At 53.8% G+C, this 19,241-nt stretch overlaps 1 protein-coding gene across 1 annotated transcript in view; it reads right to left on the bottom strand.

Annotated features, from left to right (window-relative positions):
* The window catches only part of LOC144953629 (sialate O-acetylesterase-like), a 47,995-nt gene that overhangs the window by 26,948 nt on the left and 1,806 nt on the right, over positions 1–19,241 (bottom strand). The window contains exons 3-5 of the mRNA XM_078884217.1: positions 18,078–18,184; positions 17,566–17,757; positions 15,987–16,183 (exon numbers count right to left, since the gene is read on the bottom strand). Coding sequence (XP_078740343.1) covers positions 15,987–16,183; positions 17,566–17,757; positions 18,078–18,184 — 496 coding nt within the window. The remainder of the gene's footprint in view (positions 1–15,986; positions 16,184–17,565; positions 17,758–18,077; positions 18,185–19,241) is intronic.

Here is a 19,241-nt window from a genome sequence, read left to right as displayed (position 1 = left end):
CAAAACGCCGCTCCCGCCAACTCGGCGGCTGGTCGGTTCGCGGTTCCCGCCAAAACGCCGCTCCCGCCAACTCGGCGGCTGGTCGGGTCGCGGTTCCCGCCAAAACACCGCTCCTGCTGCCGAAATGCCGCTCCCGCCGACATCAACGCCTGCAGAGGGGGAGTTCCAGTCTTTTGCTCGAGCGCGAGAGGTGGATGGGTTCGCAAGAGCAGGCCGTGTTCACCATGAAAGATTCTTCGGGCCGTCCCAGTGCTCCACCTTGCCACCCTCCGTTATTCACAGTCGCCAGGCGAGTCGTGACATGACAAGCACCCAAGAAAAATAATAATAACTTCACCCATCTTGCGTGTGCCGGGTTGCGATCGCAGGTGTTTTTTTTAACTCGCTGGTTTGCGGAGCGTGTTCGTCCGGTTGTGTGCGTGATAAATTGACGCGGCTTCCATGCGGGTGTCTGCTTGTAACAGTGTTGTTAATCACGACGTCGAGATCGGTATCTTCTGGGTGTAGTTAATGATTAATTCGTTGTTTGGTGTCCCGAGCTCCGTTGATATCCTGTAGGTTGCCGTGTTAATGACTCGTGTTGTTACGTCGTTTTGTTGCGAAATCGCCATTGTTATTATGTATACTGTATGGAGTTTCGCTCGTGATTGTCATGTGTAACTGTCAGAAACTTTGATCGTCATTGTTGCCAATGTACAGACCGTATGGAGCATTGCGCCAAATGATTGACTGTACGAACTTCGTATACTGCATATACTGTATTAATCAATTCGGCGATTCTCGGGGTTTGTGTCTAGTTTTTTTGCTCTCAAAATTCGAATGCCCTGAGTCCCATGGTTAATGTTGAAGGGGATTTTGAAATGACAGGTTCGGTTTGTTTCAAACTCACTGGTTGGTTCCTGTCCGTTGTTGCACAGATGATGTCTTTTGTGCGGGAATGCCCCTTGTGTTCTACATTGATCGGGGGTGCGTTTCCGTTAATTGCCGTCAAATTGCGTTGCTCTCTCCACTCGGTTGGTACAGCTGCATGCTGCAATGCGAGTCTCAGAGATGATGTGTACGGATACGGGATGTGAGGTGTATTGTTGTGACCATTGAATATTCGGGATCGTCACAAATTGTGCGTACCTGTTCGGCATTGGATCAGTTCTGTGGGGGATCATAATTCAAATTCTATGTGTTGTGATGGTGTTAAATTGCGATGGTGACATGCTGCCAGGGATTTGGAATTGTGGTGCTGGCTGTCACTTATCTTGGGGCGCAGATCCTGACCAGGATGGCCCAGTGAGAGTTGCGTGTCTAAAACGAACATTGAGGTCCCGTCATGCTGTGTCTGACGGCTTGACCTGACAGCCCGGAGATCGAGACACTCCGTGGCTTGTCTAGCCTAGTGGGCTGTGCGCTCACATGGCTCAGAAGAGTGTGGTCCCGTCATGCTGTGTCTGACGGCTTGACCTGACAGCCCAGAGATTGAGACACTCCGTGGTTTGTCTAGCCTAGTGGGCTGTGCGCTCACATGGCTCAGAGAGTGTGGTCCCGTCATGCTGTGTCTGATGGCTTGACCTGACGGCCCGGAGAGTGAGACACTCCGAGGCGCGTTGAAAAAGTGGGCTGGAGATTCGTAGTGTTCAGGTGGAGTTGTCCCGTTACGTTGGGACTGTATCCCTCAGTTGTTAGCGTGCATGTTGTGCAGTAAGTGAACGATGGGTCGTCTCAGCTCGGTCGGTACAGCTATATGCTGCGATGCGAGTCTTGGAGAAAGACTGGGTTAAAATCCCCCCCGATATGGCCGATGCGTGCTACTGGTTGTGACGCCGCGTCGGAAAGGCGGTGGGGTTGTAACATGGAAATTCTCCCCCGATATGGCCGACGCGTGCTACTGGTTGTGACGCCGCGTCGGAAAGGCGGTGGGGTGGTAACATGGAAATTCCCCCCGATATGGCCGACGCATGCTACTGGTTGTGACGCCGCATCGGAAAGGCGGTGGGGTGGTAACATGGAAATTCCCCCCCGATATGGCCGACGCGTCCTACTGGTTGTGATGCCACGTCGGAAAGGCGGTGGGGTGCTAACATGGAAATTCCCCCCCGATATGGCCGATGCGTGGTACTGGTTGTGACGCCGCGTTGGAAAGGCGGTGGGGTTGTAACATGGAAATTCCCCCCCCGATATGGCCGACGCGTGCTACTGGTTGCGATGCCGCGTCGGAAAGGCGGTGGGGTGGTAACATGGAAATTCCCCCCCCCCCCCCCCGATATGGCCGACGTGCGCGGGTTTTAGGATGGAGACGCCATATCGGAAAGGCGGGGGGGGGGGGGGGGTGCTATTGGGTGACTGTCATGTCCGAAGAGCGGAGGCGAGTGTTCGTTGAGTGATGCCTCAGGAGGGTTTGTTTCTCGTCACAGGAGGCAGTATCTACCTGGCACCTTGGAGTCGCCGGTTATGCCGACCGGCTACGGACTGGGGGGGGAGGGAGTGGAGCATGCGTCAGCTACTCCTGCTCCTCCTGTTCTTGACTCCTGCGGGGAGGGGCCGTGCCCTTTGGGCCGCTTCTGGTTCCCCAGGCCCGGCCACATGGACTCGTTGAAGACTGGCTGCTCTACATGCCTCTCAGACTCCTTGCTCTTTGCCTACGCCGTCGTTCCAATGGCCACACTCACATGTCGGTGCATGAGTGATTCTCACGGGGAGGCTGTGCTGGAGCGTAAGTGGGTTAGCCAGTTTTCATGTATATTTGTTGTTAATTCCCCATTTTCTATGCGGTTTCCTTCCTTTCACCCTCGTCGATTCTGTGTATATTACGTGATTGTATTTCTTATCGGTCGCCGGTTATTTATTGATGTTGCTGGTTCGGAGGCACACCTTTTCGATGTTTCACAGTTGTGTTACAGCCGGGGACGGCTGTGTGTTTATACAGGGGGGGGGGGGGTGATGTAGTGACATAGAACGGTCACTACTGTGTCGGCCCGTACGAGGGCTGGGGGCCCAAGGGGGTGCTTGGGGGGTCACGTGGTGGAGGGATCCGGACCTTCCCAGAGGTGGGGGAAGGGAGGTGTGGCCTGGGAAGGGAGGCGTGGCCTGGACAGAGCCAGCCACGCCTGGGCGGAGCCGGCCACGCCAAAGCAGATATAAGCGTGGTGTGAACGCAGAGCGAGGCTGTTGTACTGTACTCCGAAGTGAAGACATCATCGGTCGTCAAGTCCCGAGTCGTCGTCCTGGGCCAGGCAGGCCATTGCCTGCCTGGTCCAGTCTGTGTCGCGTTCCAGAGTGTTAGTGAGTTGAGGAAGGTGGTCACCACCTCATGTAGTGTTATATTACTTACCGTTTAATATATAAGTGTTGCCTCCAAGCTGCGTGTGTGTGCACCTAATTCGAACCCACTACATAGATACTAACCATGTAATATTACATGCGAGTGAATCTGATTTATTTTACGCAAGATTTCTCTCCTGCATATATGATGCCAGCACAAACGCGAGGGCGCCTTGCAGGCAATGCAGAACAAATTACCGCATATTTACTTTCATTCATTTAATGGTCTTATCACACTATATCTTGCTTGTCTCATTTCTTTCTCGGTTCCATCCCGCCCTCCTCACTCCAAGTCTCTCGAGCCCCTCTCTGTTACTCCCTCGCCCTGTGCCTAGTCTCGTTCTCGTTCCATTTCCCTTCTAGTTCCTCTTCACTGGAACAACTCTCGCTGCACATAAAACAACATGTTCACTATAACAACCTGCAGATTCTGCTCCTCCTTTAAAACAGCCACCATCTCTTCTGCCCTAGCCCATCCTACTGCTACTCCCTGCCCCACCTCAAAGCTACGACTAGGGCTACCCGAACTCCTACCACTACTACTACTACCTCTATCACTATCACTACCCCTATCAATAATATCACTACCTCTATCACTGTATCTATCACTGTCCCTATTACCACCCCTATCACTACTCTTATCACTACCCCTACCTTTATTACCAGTCCTATCACTACCCCTATCACTGCCCTTATCATCACCCCATCACTACTCTTATCACTACCACTATCACTACTTATATCACTACCCCTACAACTAACCCTATCACTTCCCATATCACTACTGTTATCATTACCCCTACCACTACCCCTATCACTAATCCTATCGCTACCCCTACCACTACCCCGACCACTACTCGACCACTACACCTATCACTTATTTTATCACTACCCATACCACTACCTCTATTACTACTCCCATTACTCCTCTTATCATTACCCCTATCACAACCCCTACCCCTTCTTAACCACTCCCATTAAAACAAGAATTGCACAGAATTAGTTTTTGTTGTCAAGAAGCCACGCAGCGACTTCAAGGCATGTAAAACAACATGCAAGAGAGTCGGTACTCAATACCTCTAAGCGAGCTCTTAGGAGCCATGCGGAAATTATGTTTAAACAATATTATTTAGCTATGCCGCGTGGTAAATCTATATATATACAATCGTGAATCTGTCTGTCTGTCTGTGTGTGTGTGTGTCGCCGGACCATACGCACTTTCATTGGACGGCGGTTGCCCCTGGCAACGGGTAGCGACGCCTTCGCCGCTTTCATTGGACGGCGGTTGCCCCTGGCAACGAGTAGCAACTTTTCGCCGCGGGGTGGACGCCATTTTTAATAGCGCGGGGGGGGGGGGGGGGGACCGGCACCCGTACCCAGTGTCAGCCGGGTGGGAAAATCAGGCGAGGCGGGAGGCTCTGCACGGTGCTAGGCCTCGACACCCACCACGCCACTCTGAGGTAAATTCATACAAATTTCACGTCCTCTACAGAGTGGTGAGGGAGGCAGAGTGGCGAGGGAGGGAGAGTGGCGAGGGAGGGACTCAGCCTCAAAACGAGTAACTGGTGTGGCGTATTAACATCGCCACTGGGGAGACAAAGGCGGCCGGGCGTGGTGGATCCAAGTCCCGGGCAAAGCCGGGTCATGTCTATGTGTGTATGTGTTTATGTGTATGTCTGTGTGTCTGTATGTATGTGTGTATGTATCTGTGTGTATGTGTTTGTGTGTATGTATGTGTGTGTATGTGTAGTGGTGGTATTGACGTGCGCCGACTGTGACAGTGATGGATCACGGGGCGGCGCGGGGTGCGGGGTTGGGCACGCGTTGTGGGCGTGGTGTGGACGCGCGCGCCGGGAGTGACAGATGACGGGGCGGCGCGGAGTGAGTGGTGAGGCACGATGAGATGTGGGAAAAGAGGATCGTAGCCAGCGCCCGGCGATTGGTCGAATAAGTGGGTGCTCGCAGCGACGTCCGCAGGTGGGGTATAAAGGGGGACGCGCGAGAGCACTCGGGGAGAGTTACCCAGTTGAAGACCCGAAGACGGAGCTGAAGACTTAGTCGCCGAGTAGCTAAGTGGATGTTGGTCATCCGAGTAGCTCAGTGGCGTTAGTCGCCGAGTAGCTAAGTGGATGTTGGTCATCCGAGTAGCTCAGTGGCGTTAGTCGCCGAGTAGCTAAGTGGATGTTGGTCATCCGAGTAGCTCAGTGGCGTTAGTCGCCGAGTAGCTAAGTGGATGTTGGTCATCCGAGTAGCTCAGTGGGCGTTAGTCGCCAAGTAGCTAAGTGGGTGGTTGTCACCCGAGTACTAAGTGGATGTTGGTCATCCGAGTAGCCCAGTGGCGTTAGTCGCCGAGTAGCTAAGTGGATGTTGGTCATCCGAGTAGCTCAGTGGGCGTTAGTCGCCAAGTAGCTAAGTGGGTGTTTGTCACCCGAGTACTAAGTGGATGTGGGTCATCCGAGTAGCTCAGTGGGCGTTAGTCGCCAAGTAGCTAAGTGGGTGTTTGTCACCCGAGATATAAAGTAGGTGTTAGTCACCTGTAACCAAGTTTGATAAAATAAAGAGTGTGTTACCCGTGAAGTCGTCTCCCGCCGAGTTACTACATTACAACTGGCGTCAGAAGTAAACCTGTCTTCAAGAAGTATGGACACAAGGAAGACTACCCGTACCCACGAGCGAGGTCGGGATGACGACGGCGTACCGGGGACACCGACCTCGGGAGTAGAGGACGAGGAGTTGCCGCCGATGCAGCACTTCGCGGTGATGGCCGACGCTCCGCTTGCCTCCGACACCAGCCTCCAGGACGCGCACTCCCGGTTGGCGGAGTTGCTACTCGCCGCCGCCGCTGTCTTGGCCGACATCTCCGTTCCGGCGAGCGGAAAAACGGCTGCGGGGGTCGTGGAGGAAGCGACGTTGGAGGATTCCCGCCAAAAGGCGCTTCGCGCCAAAAGTCTGGAAGTTGCCGCCGTTTTTGGGGGGCCGCCACCGATTGGCGGGAAAGGCGGACGCCACGTGGCCGGACACCTCCGCGCAGCGCAGCCCACGTCATCGGCGCGCGCCGGAGCCCTCCATTTTGCGCCTGACAACCGAGCCGACATTTTACACAACTCCAGCGGAGCGCGGGAAAATCTCTCCGACGTCGACGACGATCGGGTCCTCCAGCAAAGATTGCCCGCGCTGTCGGCGTTCAAGGCGGATGGGGGCGACTGGGGAGCCTTCCAACGAAGGTTCCTCGCTCATCAGGAGATGTCGGGGTGGTCCGACACCACTGCCCTGCGTGCGTTGCCAGCGATGCTTGACGACGACGCGCTTGCAGCCTTCACATCTGCTGCAAGGTCGTCCCGCTCTACGCTCCAGGCCGCACTACACCTGATGGCGAAGGTGTTCGGGCCGCCCTCCACGTGTCGCCACCAGTTCTACGATCGGCGGAAGGTGGCTGGGGAAACGACGCTAGCCTACCGCACGGCACTACTCGCCTTGGCGGACGCAGCTTTTCCCCTCCGTGACGCTTTGGTGCAGGCTCCCCCCTTGTGTTACCCCGATTTCACACAACCGTTTTTGCTTGACACGGACGCCAGCAATACGGGTATCGGGGGGGTGCTCTCACAGGTGGTCGGGGGGGTTGAACGGGTGGTCGCCTACGGTAGTAGGGTTCTTTCCCCCGCAGAACAACGCTATTGCGTAACTCGTCGTGAATTGTTAGCCATTGTGTTTTTTACACAGCAATTCAGGCCGTATCTTTACGGCCGTCATTTTACGGTCCGGACGGACCATGCGGCTCTACAATACGTGGCACAGCCATCGGGCCAATTGTCCCGATGGTTGGAGGTCCTTCAAGACTACCAATTCACGACGATTTACCGCAAGGGGTTGCGGCACTCAAACGCGGACGCCTTGTCGCGGTTGCCGCCGTGCACGGACTGCACATGTTTGTTGGGATCAGCGCGGTGCAAACCCCCGGTCGCCGGCACCCCGGGAGTTGCGCTCGCCGCCACTGACACCCCGGGAGAGGACGCCCCCACGGGGAGGGATTCGCTGTTGTCGTTGCCCCTCATTGAGTGGGGCCGCCTCCAGATGTCCGACAGCTCCCTACTTACGCTGCGTCGGAAAGTTGGCGCTCCCGAAGAAGGGGAGGCGCGGGTCGGTTCCTGGGTGTGCAGACAGGGCCTTTTGATGAGGTGGGACAACATGTCCCGGCGTCACGTGCTCGTTGTGCCTGTTGCTATGCGGGGTAGGGTTGTTCTGGCAGCTCATGAACGGCTCATGCATCTGGGTTTTCACAAAACGCTCGCCCTAATCCAGCGAGACTATTATTGGCCGGGGATGGGTAACGACGTGGCGAATATTCTTAAGGGATGCGTAGGGTGCGCCAAAAGGAAACCGCCACCATTGGCAGCTAATCCACCGCTGCAATCCATTCAGGTTTCGCGTATAAACGAATTGGTAGCGTTGGACATCTTGGGGCCCTTTCCGGTTACACCAAGGGGAAATAGGTTCCTGCTGGTTGGCGTGGAATACTTCACCCGATGGCCTATGGCATGGCCGCTCGCCAACCAGTCGGCTGCGGCGGTGGCGGACGCCTTTGTCCAGGGTTATGTGTTGGACAAGGGCGCCCCCGAACGCTTGCTGACGGATCAAGGGAAGAATTTTTCGAGCGTTTTGTTGCGCGAGGTGTGCGACCTGTTGGGTACAAAGAAAGTGCGTACTTCCCCCTACCACCCGCAGACTGACGGGATGGTTGAGCGTCTGAACAGGACGATTACGTCTATGTTGTGCCAACAGGTCTGCGACGATCAGGTTGATTGGGACTTACAGGTGCCGGGGGTACTCGCGGCCTATCGAATGGCCCCTCATGCGGCGACGGGGTTTTCCCCATTTTGTCTTATGTACGGGCGGGAGGCCGATCCGGCCGTGGACGTCCAACTGGGGATTTCCCAGCCACGGGCAAAATCTAAATTGGCAGACCACATCAAATTTAATATCGCCAAATTGACTGAAGCGCGGGAGGCGGCAAGGTTGAATTCGCGGTCGCGGCAAATTGCAAACGAGAAATTGCATGAGCGGAGGGTGCATACGCATGATTGGAAACCAGGCGATAAGGCCTGGCTGCATTGTCCACATGCACCGTTGGCTACGTCCCCCAAGTTGTTGAGACCTTGGAGGGGACCGGTGGAAATTGTGCGGGTTGCACGACCCCAGAGTATACAGATTAAATGGGGGAAACGCCGTTGGTATGTGCACCCCTCCCGACTGAAGCCCTATGCGGCACCGTGTGACCCCGTTCTGTGCCGTGACGACCGGGCGTGTGATGTGACCGTCGACTCGGGGAGGGAGGTGTCGCAGGCTGATCCTCACGTGTCTCCACCTGACCCACCCCCAGGTGCCTCGGGCTTGACGGCTGCTGACCGTCGAGAGCCTGAACCCCGGGGCACGCACGAGTCCTCGATGCCTGGCCGATGTCTTCCTGAACCGCCGGCACCACCGGACGTTCAACCGCGTCTGGTGCCGTACGACGGACCGGCAAGGCGGACTCGGGCTAGGTCTCAACAATTTTCATGAAGACGTTTTTTGCTCTACACCGAGCTCGCCCGGTGTTCCCCTCTGCCGGGGTAATGTCCCGTTGTAGGGACGCTCGGAAGAAAAGGGGACACTGCACGAGTCGAAAGAAAAAAAAAAAATTTTCCATTTATTTTCTTTTTTTTGCATACACATTGCTATTGTCACTCGCCGGTTTGTATATATTGTTCTATTGTCGCGGTGGCATTGGTTGAGGGTTGCGGATGGTAGTGTTCGCGTCGTGTTGTGTTGTTAGCTTAGTTGTTGTTCTTGTTGTTGTGTTGTGTTACGGGGCACACAGGGGGGGTTTGTATATTTTTATAGCAGCCGGGGCGGCTGCGAGCTATGTGGTAGGGGGTGATGTAGTGGTGGTATTGACGTGCGCCGACTGTGACAGTGATGGATCACGGGGCGGCGCGGGGTGCGGGGTTGGGCACGCGTTGTGGGCGTGGTGTGGACGCGCGCGCCGGGAGTGACAGATGACGGGGCGGCGCGGAGTGAGTGGTGAGGCACGATGAGATGTGGGAAAAGAGGATCGTAGCCAGCGCCCGGCGATTGGTCGAATAAGTGGGTGCTCGCAGCGACGTCCGCAGGTGGGGTATAAATGGGGACGCGCGAGAGCACTCGGGGAGAGTTACCCAGTTGAAGACCCGAAGACGGAGCTGAAGACTTAGTCGCCGAGTAACTAAGTGGATGTTGGTCATCCGAGTAGCTCAGTGGCGTTAGTCGCCGAGTAGCTAAGTGGATGTTGGTCATCCGAGTAGCTCAGTGGCGTTAGTCGCCGAGTAGCTAAGTGGATGTTGGTCATCCGAGTAGCTCAGTGGCGTTAGTCGCCGAGTAGCTAAGTGGATGTTGGTCATCCGAGTAGCTCAGTGGGCGTTAGTCGCCAAGTAGCTAAGTGGGTGGTTGTCACCCGAGTACTAAGTGGATGTTGGTCATCCGAGTAGCCCAGTGGCGTTAGTCGCCGAGTAGCTAAGTGGATGTTGGTCATCCGAGTAGCTCAGTGGGCGTTAGTCGCCAAGTAGCTAAGTGGGTGTTTGTCACCCGAGTACTAAGTGGATGTGGGTCATCCGAGTAGCTCAGTGGGCGTTAGTCGCCAAGTAGCTAAGTGGGTGTTTGTCACCCGAGATATAAAGTAGGTGTTAGTCACCTGTAACCAAGTTTGATAAAATAAAGAGTGTGTTACCCGTGAAGTCGTCTCCCGCCGAGTTACTACATTACATATGTATGTGCGTTTTTTTGTATGTGTTTATGTGTATGTCTGTATGTCTGTATGTATGTGTGTATGTATGTGTGTGTATGTCTTTCTGTGTATGTATGTGTGTGTATGTGTGTCTGTGTATGTATGTGTGTGTATGTATGTGTGTTATGTGTGTGTGTCTGTGTGTCTGCATGTATGTGTGTGTGTATTGTGTTTGTGTTTGTGTGTATGTATGTGTGTGCATGTGTTTCTATGTGTTTGTGTGTTTACGCTCGCATTACACAAATGTGTTGCAGGTCTAAGGCGTTCCTCGCGCAGCATTGCCGTTTTATTATTGCAGTCGTCTACTGCCGTACGCACCCTGAAAGTCGTGTCTGTCTGCAGCAAGCGCGTGTATGTGTACCTATGGACGCGCGCGTGTGTGTTGTGTAGGGGGAACGATAGTGTAGTGCTTCGCGTGCTGTCTGTGTGTGTGTGTCTGTGTTTTGTGTGTGCTTTGTCTGGCAAAACAACCTCCTACCTCCTCGCGGTGCCGGACGGGCAACACTGTCGTGGGCAGTGCTGTGGGGGGAGGTCCAATGCCCATTGGCCTCTCCCCTCATGGCGTCTGTGACCACCACAGTGGCTAAACGGGGGCTCTGGACGGGTGCGAGGGGCTGGTAACCCCTCCACCTTCAATTAACCACCACTAAACTACGAATTAAACATAAACCTGTAATTAATAAGCTTGTGCCGGAGGCCCCGGGGGGTCAGGCTTTTATGACGTCTCCTGGCCAAACCCCATTTGGCGGAGCCAGGAGATTGAATTTTCACCCTCGGGGCTCCTCCAGAAACAACGAAAAACCATTGCGGATGGCCACGTGGAATGTTCGAACGCTCACTGCGGAGGAGAGGCTGCCACTCCTCTGTCGGGAGCTGGACCGGTACCGCCTGGATCTCTGTGGCATTCAGGAGGTCCGGTGGACCGGTTCTGGCTCCTGCCACCATGAGGGGTGGACAGTCCTCTACTCGGGGCAGGAGACTGCCAAACAACAGGGTGTGGCTCTTCTTCTGAACAAAAGAATGAAGGGGGCGTGGGAGCGTGGCGGTGAGGTGTGGGAAGCTGTAAGCCCCAGGATACTTTGGGCTCGCCTTCCCATCAATCAGAGGCGAGGAGTGGTGGTCGTGGTTACTTATGCCCCCACCGAAGACGAACATTCGTGGAGGGATGCAGGCAAAGCCGATGAGTCAGACGCTTTCTATGACCTCCTGTCACAGGTGCTGGCTAAAGTGGCCACTCGGGACAGAGTCATCTTGTTGGGTGACTTCAATGCCCGAGTTGGTCATGATGCTGGCACCTGGTCTGGAGTGATTGGAAGGCATGGGCCAGATCAGCTCAATAATAACGGTAGGAGGCTGCTAGATTTTTGTGCAGCCCATGGGCTTGTAATTACCAACACGCTCTTCCGGCATCGGCGCATCCACACAACATCATGGATACATGCCGGGTCCAAGCAAGAACATCTGCTGGACTACATAGTGACGGACCAGCGGATGCGAGCCCATGTCCTTGACACCAGGACCTACCGTGGAGCTGATCTGCCCTCTGACCATCGACTAGTCATCTGTAAGATGCGCCTGCCATTCTTCCACTCCGGTGGTGGGTGTACACCCAGGATCCCATTCCAACCAAAAGTGGCCTGGTCTCAGTTAGCTGATGAAAGTTGCAAGCGAGAATTTCATCATCGCTTGCAGCTGGGGTTGGCATCGTCCCCCACTCCACCTGATGTCGAGGGTAAATGGGCGAGGTTTAAGACTGTGACTCATGCAGCTGCAATGGCTGCTTTGGGTACGCGGTCCAGACCTCCCCAGAAACCCTGGCTGACAGAGGAGGTGTTCAGGTTAATTGAGAAAAAGTGACAGGCCCACTTTCATCGCCTACAGCATCCCACGTCAGAGAATGAGGAGGTTTACCGCAGCCTTCGCTCGGAGGTTCGGAGAGCCGTAAGGCGCTGTAAGGATGGGTGGTGGTCGCGGGTTGCTGAGGAGATGGAGTCTGCCTCAGTGGCCCGCGATCACAAATCACTATTTAACTCCATCAAAAAAGTAACCTGCAGCGCCACACCTATTACCATCATTAGAGGAAAAAACGGTGATCCAATCTCTGACCCCCAGGAACAGGTTTGCAGATTTGCTGAGCATTTCTGTGAGGTTCTGGGGGAGGGAAAATCTCTCAGCCAGGAAAACATCATGGCACAAAGTGGAGATAACCCTGCTGAGGCTGCGGTGCCTCAAATATTGGAAGAGGTCACCCCCTGTGAGTGGCTGGCTGAGGTGCCAGCTGTTGAGGAAGTACTGAGGGCGATCCGGAGTCTGAGACCAGGGAAGGCACCGGGCAGAGATGATCTCCCAAGCGAAATGCTGAGGGAGGGTGGCGTTTGTGCACAGACTGCCCTATATGACATCATAACAACAGTCTGGACCACTGGACGAGTTCCACAGGACTGGAAGGATGCCCTGGTGGTCCCCCTCTTTAAGAAGGGGGACCGTACCGACTGTAACAACTACAGGGGCATCTCACTCCTCAGTGTGCCGGGTAAGGTCCTGGCAAGGATTATTCAACATCGCCTTGCTAGGCACGCTGAGGAGAGGCTTGCGGAGCCCCAATGCGGTTTCAGGAAAGGGCGGTCCTGCACAGATGCCATATTTTCTGTCCGTCTGCTACAGCAGAGGTGTAGGGAATTCCAAAAAGACCTACATCTCTGCTTTATTGACCTGGTCAAGGCCTATGATACCATCAGTAGGACTGGGCTCTGGGTTGTTCTTCGTGCTTTCGGAGTCCCTGACCCTCTGCTCACGATCATTAAGGACCTTCATGATGGTGAGCGGGCCCGGGTAAAACTACGTGGCCGGGAGTCGGAGCCTTTCCCTGTACACCTTGGGGTGCGACAGGGATGTCCTCTGGCTCCCACATTATTTAACATCTATTTCGACTGCGTAGTTCGTGAAGCCTTCAATAGCTGTACCGGGAGAATTTCCATTTGGTACAGATATAATGGGAGGCTGATCGACGCCCGGGTGCGATCAAGGGATGGCTCCCTATTGGTCAACCACGTTATGTATGCCGATGATTTGGTAATAGCTGCTCATTCAGAAGAGGAGTTGGATACGCTGCTGCTGAGACTGGAGCGTGCCACTAAGAGGTGGGGCCTTACCATCAGCCCCACCAAAACTAAGCACCTGCCTGGGTATTTTGTACCATCGGACACTCCACCCCCACAACTCCCAATTGGTGATGGGGCAGTTGTGGAGAGAGTGGAGAGTTTCCCATACCTGGGCAGTGTGCTTATGACCGGCTCCAGTTTATCAGCAGAGGTCTCACTCAGAATCAGTCGAGCGGCAATATCTTTTCATCGGTTGCGTAACGCTGTGTGGAAGCTACCTGGTCTGTCGCTCCGCACGAAGCTTCAGGTCTTCTCGGCCACGGTCATTCCCTCCCTTCTCTACGCTTGTGAAACGTGGACCCCCCTAGTGGAGCATCTTCGCCGGTTGGAAACATTTAGGCTGGCCTGCCTACCATCCATCCTGGGTTTAACCAGGCTGGATTGTGTGAGGAGCTCACAAGTCCTTGAAAGATCTGGGCAAAGTCCCATCAGTGAGCTCCTCCGGCAGGCAAGGCTGCGTTGGCTGGGTCATGTAGCCCGCATGCCCAGCCACCGCATGCCTAAACAGCTTTTGTTCGGCCGGATCGAGGGGGCTAAACGGGCGCGGCACGGGCTAGAGAAGAGATGGAGTGATGTGGTACAGGAGGACGTGGAGCTGAGTGGACTTGCCGATGACTGGTACCAGCGGTGTCAAGATCGGCCTCTGTGGAGGAGGCTCGTGAAGGACGCTACTGGGCAGTTGGAGGCAGTCGCCCTCCAACAACAACGGAGGGCGGAGGAGCGACGCTCACAACAACGAGCGGAGCGCCGGGTGGCTAAAGCACAGCAAGTTGGTACAGTAGGGGGCACAGGTGGTGCATCAGCCAGTCATCTCGGTCATCTCGGTCAGTCGACCCGTGGCACCTGGGTCTGCCCCGTGACCTCCTGCCAGCGGGCGTTCGACACTTCACGTGGCCTCAAGGTGCACATGGCCTGGCACAAGCGTCGTGGTGACGTCACCGCCACTTAGTGGCGAATGGCGGTTGTTGTTGTTGTTGTGTCTGTGTGTGTGCGTGTGTGGTGTGTGGGGAGCGGTAGTGTAGTGCTTAGCGTGCTGTCTGTGTGTGTGTGTCTGTCTGTGTGTGTCTGCGTGTGTCTGTGTGTGTGTCTGTGTGTGTGTCTGTGCGTGTGTGGTGTGTGAGGAGCGGTGGGTGTAGTGGTTAACGCTACGCTGCGCTACCAACCCGGCGAACCGAGTTCGATTCCCGCTCACGGCCACCACCGGTGAAGATTATTTTAACCTCCCCTAGGTCGACTCAGCCTCAAACGAGTAACTGGTGTGGCGTATTAACATCGCCACTGGGGAGACAAAGGCGGCCGGGCGGGGTGGATCCAAGTCCCGGGCGAAGCCGGGTCATGTGTATGTGTGTATGTGTTTATGTGTATGTCTGTGTGTCTGTATGTATGTGTGTATGTATGTGTGTGTATGTGTTTGTGTGTATGTATGTGTGTGTATGTATGTGCGTTTTTTTGTATGTGTTTATGTGTATGTCTGTGTGTCTGTATGTATGTGTCTATGTACGTGTGTGTATGTGTTTGTGTGTATGTATGTGTGTGTGTATGTATGTGTGTGTATGTCTTTCTGTGTATGTATGTGTGTGTATGTGTTTCTGTGTATGTATGTGTGTGTATGTATGTGTGTTATGTGTGTGTCTGTGTGTCTGCATGTATGTGTGTGTGTATTGTGTATGTGTTTGTGTGTATGTATGTGTGTGTATGTGTTTCTATGTGTTTGTATGTTTACGCTCGCATTACACAAATGTGTTGCAGGTCTAAGGCCTTCCTCGCGCAGCATTGCCGCTTTATTATTGCAGTCGTTTACTGCCGTACGCACCCTGAAAGTAGTGTCTGTCTGCAGCAAGCGCGTGTATGTGTACCTATGGACGCGCGCGCGTGTGTTGTGTAGGGGGAACGGTAGTGTAGTGCTTAGCGTGCTGTCTGTGTCTGTGTGTGTGTGTCTGTGTGTGTGTGTCTGTGTGTGTGTCTGTGTGTGTGCGTGTGTGGTGTGTGGGGAGCGGTAGTGTAGTGCTTAGCATGCTGTCTGTGTGTCTGTGTGTGTGTGTGTCTGTCTGTGTCTGTCTGTGTGTGTCTGCGTGTGTCTATGTGTGTGTGTCTGTGTGTGTGTCTGTGCGTGTGTCGTGTGTGAGGAGCGGTGGGTGTAGTGGTTAACGCTACGCTGCGCTACCAACCCGGCGAACCGAGTTCGATTCCCGCTCATGGCCACCACCGGTCAAGATTATTTGAACCTCCCCTAGGTCGACTCAGCCTCAAACGAGTAACTGGTGTGGCGTATTAACATCGCCACTGGGAAGACAAAGGCGGCCGGCCGTGAGTGGTGAGGGAGGGACAGTGGTGAGGGAGGGAGAGTGGTGAGGGAGGGAGAGTGCTGAGGGAGGGAGAGTGGTGAGGGAGGGACTCAGCCTCAAAACGAGTAACTGGTGTGGCGTATTAACATCGCCACTGGGGAGACAAAGGCGGCCGGCCGTGGTGGATACAAGTCCCGGGCGAAGCCGGGTAGTAGAGCTAGTTATTATATATTTACAAACATCTGCGCAGACACGGCGGGAGCCGATCGACGTGGTGGAGGAGGGCGTGGAGGAGGCAGACGTCGCGCCCCATCTGCCCAGCGAGGGCGTCAGCCTCCACAAAGAATGAGCCTAATGAGTAGGGGATGGGGAAGGGTGACGGTGGTCGGGATTTGCTGACTGGCAGTGGCGGACGAAGAGAAACCTGCTCACCTGCTTCACAGTCATCTGCATGTTGCTCTGCCCCCCGCAAAGCCAAACTTCTCCGAACCAGACGTCGCTGATCACAACTTCCGCCCATGCCACTCCCCCCCCAGGGCCGCTCTCCACAGGGCTCCACTGGGTGGCATTGAGAGAGAACGGCCCCCCAGCATCCATGGGGTCCAGGGTCACGGACCACGTCCGTGACTCTAGACAAAGACAAAGACGTCCCGCATAAGCTTTAACAGACTGTTGGGGCAAGTGCTGTTAGCGAGCCCCTACGAAGGCACACGAGGGGGTGGGTGGCCAGCACCACGCCCGACCGCCTTTGTCTCCCCAGTGGCGATGTTTTTACACACCGGACCAGGTACTCATTTGAGGCTGAGTGAACCTAGGGAAGGCCCAAACCGGTTCAGATAATCGTCAATGGTGGTGGCGGTCGTGAGTGGGAATAGAATTCGGGCCGCTAGGTTCATAGTGCAGCGCTAACCGCGACACTGTCGTTCCCATTCACCAATCTTCTACAGTGTTAGATTACAGGCATGCATAGCCACCACCGCACGGTAAACCAGTAGGCCTTAAGCGACTGTTTGGGCAAGTGTTGTTAGTGAGCACTGACACGGCACAAGAGGGGGTCGCTGGCCAGAACCACGCCCAGTTGCCAGTGCTGCTGTTTACTCACTGCACCAGATACTCTTTGAGGCCGAGTCCACCTCGGAAAGGCCCAGCACCGGTTCAGATAATAATCATCATTGGTATTGACCATGAGTGGGAATCGAACTCGGGTCGCTGGGTTTGGAGTGCGGTGTGCTGCAACAAAATATTTGATCACGCACGGGGCCTTGATTAATAATTGAGCTTTTTAAACTTAAGCTTTCGCTTGCCTTCGCTTCGTGACCCAGTTCACTTGCAATTAATAACCCAGGTCGCTCTTGCGAAAGAGGCATATATATATCATGTATCACATTGGGGTTATTTATTTTATGGTTGCCTAAAGGGCACTGAATAAATGAGCACTATACTATTGCGTTCGTATCATGTGTCCAGCTGCCTTGGCGCTTTGTGAACAGGGTGTGCCCTTTGGTGAACTGAAAGGTTAAATATAACAACGCCTGTGTGAAAGGACTGGCTATGAGGGAGCTGGTTATGTAGTACATTGGTAAGCACATTTGCCTCTTGACAGCATTTTTTTTATCATCATCATCATCATCAGCCATGGGCACACCACTACTGGATGAAGGATTTCCCAAGCCACCACCGCCTCTTATGATTTTGTGATGAAAACATCCATCTAGCACCTGCGCATTAAATTAAATAGTCACTCCATTTCATCCTCTTGGACATTATTTTGTCTACCACGCCGTGATTATTCTTTAACATTGTCCAACTAGCCATGCGTCCTACCCAATCCCACTTAATTTTCTTGACACCTTTAGTACTCAGACCCCAGGATAAGGGCACTCCAGCGGGGCAGGAAGAACAATGATAAATTAGCTCCGGGCCTCACACCAACAAGGGTGCCGCAAATAATCGTTTTTACGTCGCTCATGAATAAGGAGGCTCGAGGTAGCAGCGTGGTGGAAAGAGAGACCTGCCGACACGTTGCTCCTGTGCTCTTGTAGCAAGTCCCTGCTCCTATTGTAGAGTCTCACGACCACCTCGGCTCCTGCCTTCCCGAACCCCCACACGAAGGCGCCACGTGGTCCCCTCTGCAGGACCATGTGGTCCCCGTAATAGGAGGCCAAATGGAATGTTTGAGCCAAGCGCGTGGAGGTAGATGTGGCTGGGGAGACACAAAGCGCCAATGGTTAGTTATGACAGTAGTGATCGTGCTTGTAATGGTGCTGATGCTGGGTGATGGTAGTGCTGGTAATCATGCCGATCATGATGCTGGGTGTGGATCATTTTGATGGTGGTATTGATGGTTGTGGAAATGACGGTGGTGACGGTGGTGGTGAAGGTGGGCATGGTAGCGGTGGCGTTAGTGATCGATGGTGGTGGTCGTATTGATTTAAGTAGTGAACGTGGTGATGAAGATGATGATGATAATGATCATGGTGGTGGTAGAGGGGTTGGGGGGAGGGCGGGGTGTCAAGCACTCACTGGTGTTGTTAGGAGCCTCATGTGTGCGATTCACCACCAGTGCTACCAAGCACGCCACCGTCGCGACTCCAATCAGCACCACCAGCACAGGCACATAAAATATCGTCCTGCTGACGTCAATGCAGGTGGGGTGAAGGAGGAGGCATAGATAAACAGAGACTCGAGACCGTGTTCCAGTTCGTCGTTAACGCCGCTAGAAATCAAGGTATCAGCTTCCACGTGATTGCATTTACACATGGGGAGTATCAGACCAATGGATTTTACAGACTCTCCTTCTATGATGTATGTCGCTTTTTCTGGTTGACATGTGGCAGCTACAACCTTGGAAGCCAGTAACAGAAAAGCTCACGCTTGTTCAGTAGGTCGCAAAGAAAGTCCATCCAATGTTGTATCACGTGACACTTTCCTGAGCACACCTATTTCCCTTTATTCCGAGGGGACTATTTTAAACTGCCAAAAATGTAACTGTCCCACACGATTTCCACCCTCTTGTCCTGCTTAAATTAATTGTACACAATGGGCAGACAATGAACAAGGACTGCACCACTCTAGATTCAAAGGTTGTAGGTGGCTCAGGTGTTTATACATTTAAAAAACATATTTTTTATTGAACCCGCAACTCAAACAGAACAGAGGTTATACAGATTCGTACGCAGGAATTATTGAGCAGAGGTCGCGCCCTCTTAGTAATTCTCTCCATAATGGGGTCCGTTTAAAGTACCCATAGTTAATTTCCCTACAACACTCCGGACAATGGTCGGGGTTAATGAAGGGAGGGGAGGGGGGAAGGAGACGGGAGAAGGGAGGGTGTATGACCAAATAAAGGATAAGGATATAAAAAAACAACTACCTTTTTTATTTCCTGGGAAGAACAGTCACTCAAACTGTGACAAAGTAATTTGGTGTCTGTGGTCCAGTCATCTCTATACAGCCCCCTGCTCACCCGTCATCGTTCAGGTATTGTGTGTTATGCGGGGTTCTCAAGAAGTGGGGTCTATATTGCTTCGTATTGCAGTTATTTTTCCTTCAACGCTGCCAAGGCGTATACACATCTGTGCTGCGGTCTCCAGGTGAGGATGTTCATGGTATTTTCAGTTTTCCAGGATAGTTTTCCTTGCTGTTCCACACATTGTAGTAGTTCAAAACTCATGATTGGCCAACTGA

Source organism: Lampetra fluviatilis, chromosome 79, assembly GCF_964198595.1.
Source record: "Lampetra fluviatilis chromosome 79, kcLamFluv1.1, whole genome shotgun sequence".
Classification (NCBI taxonomy): domain Eukaryota; kingdom Metazoa; phylum Chordata; class Hyperoartia; order Petromyzontiformes; family Petromyzontidae; genus Lampetra; species Lampetra fluviatilis.
The sequence above is the reverse complement of the archived record's forward strand: the minus strand, read 5'-3'. Positions and strand labels throughout refer to the sequence as shown.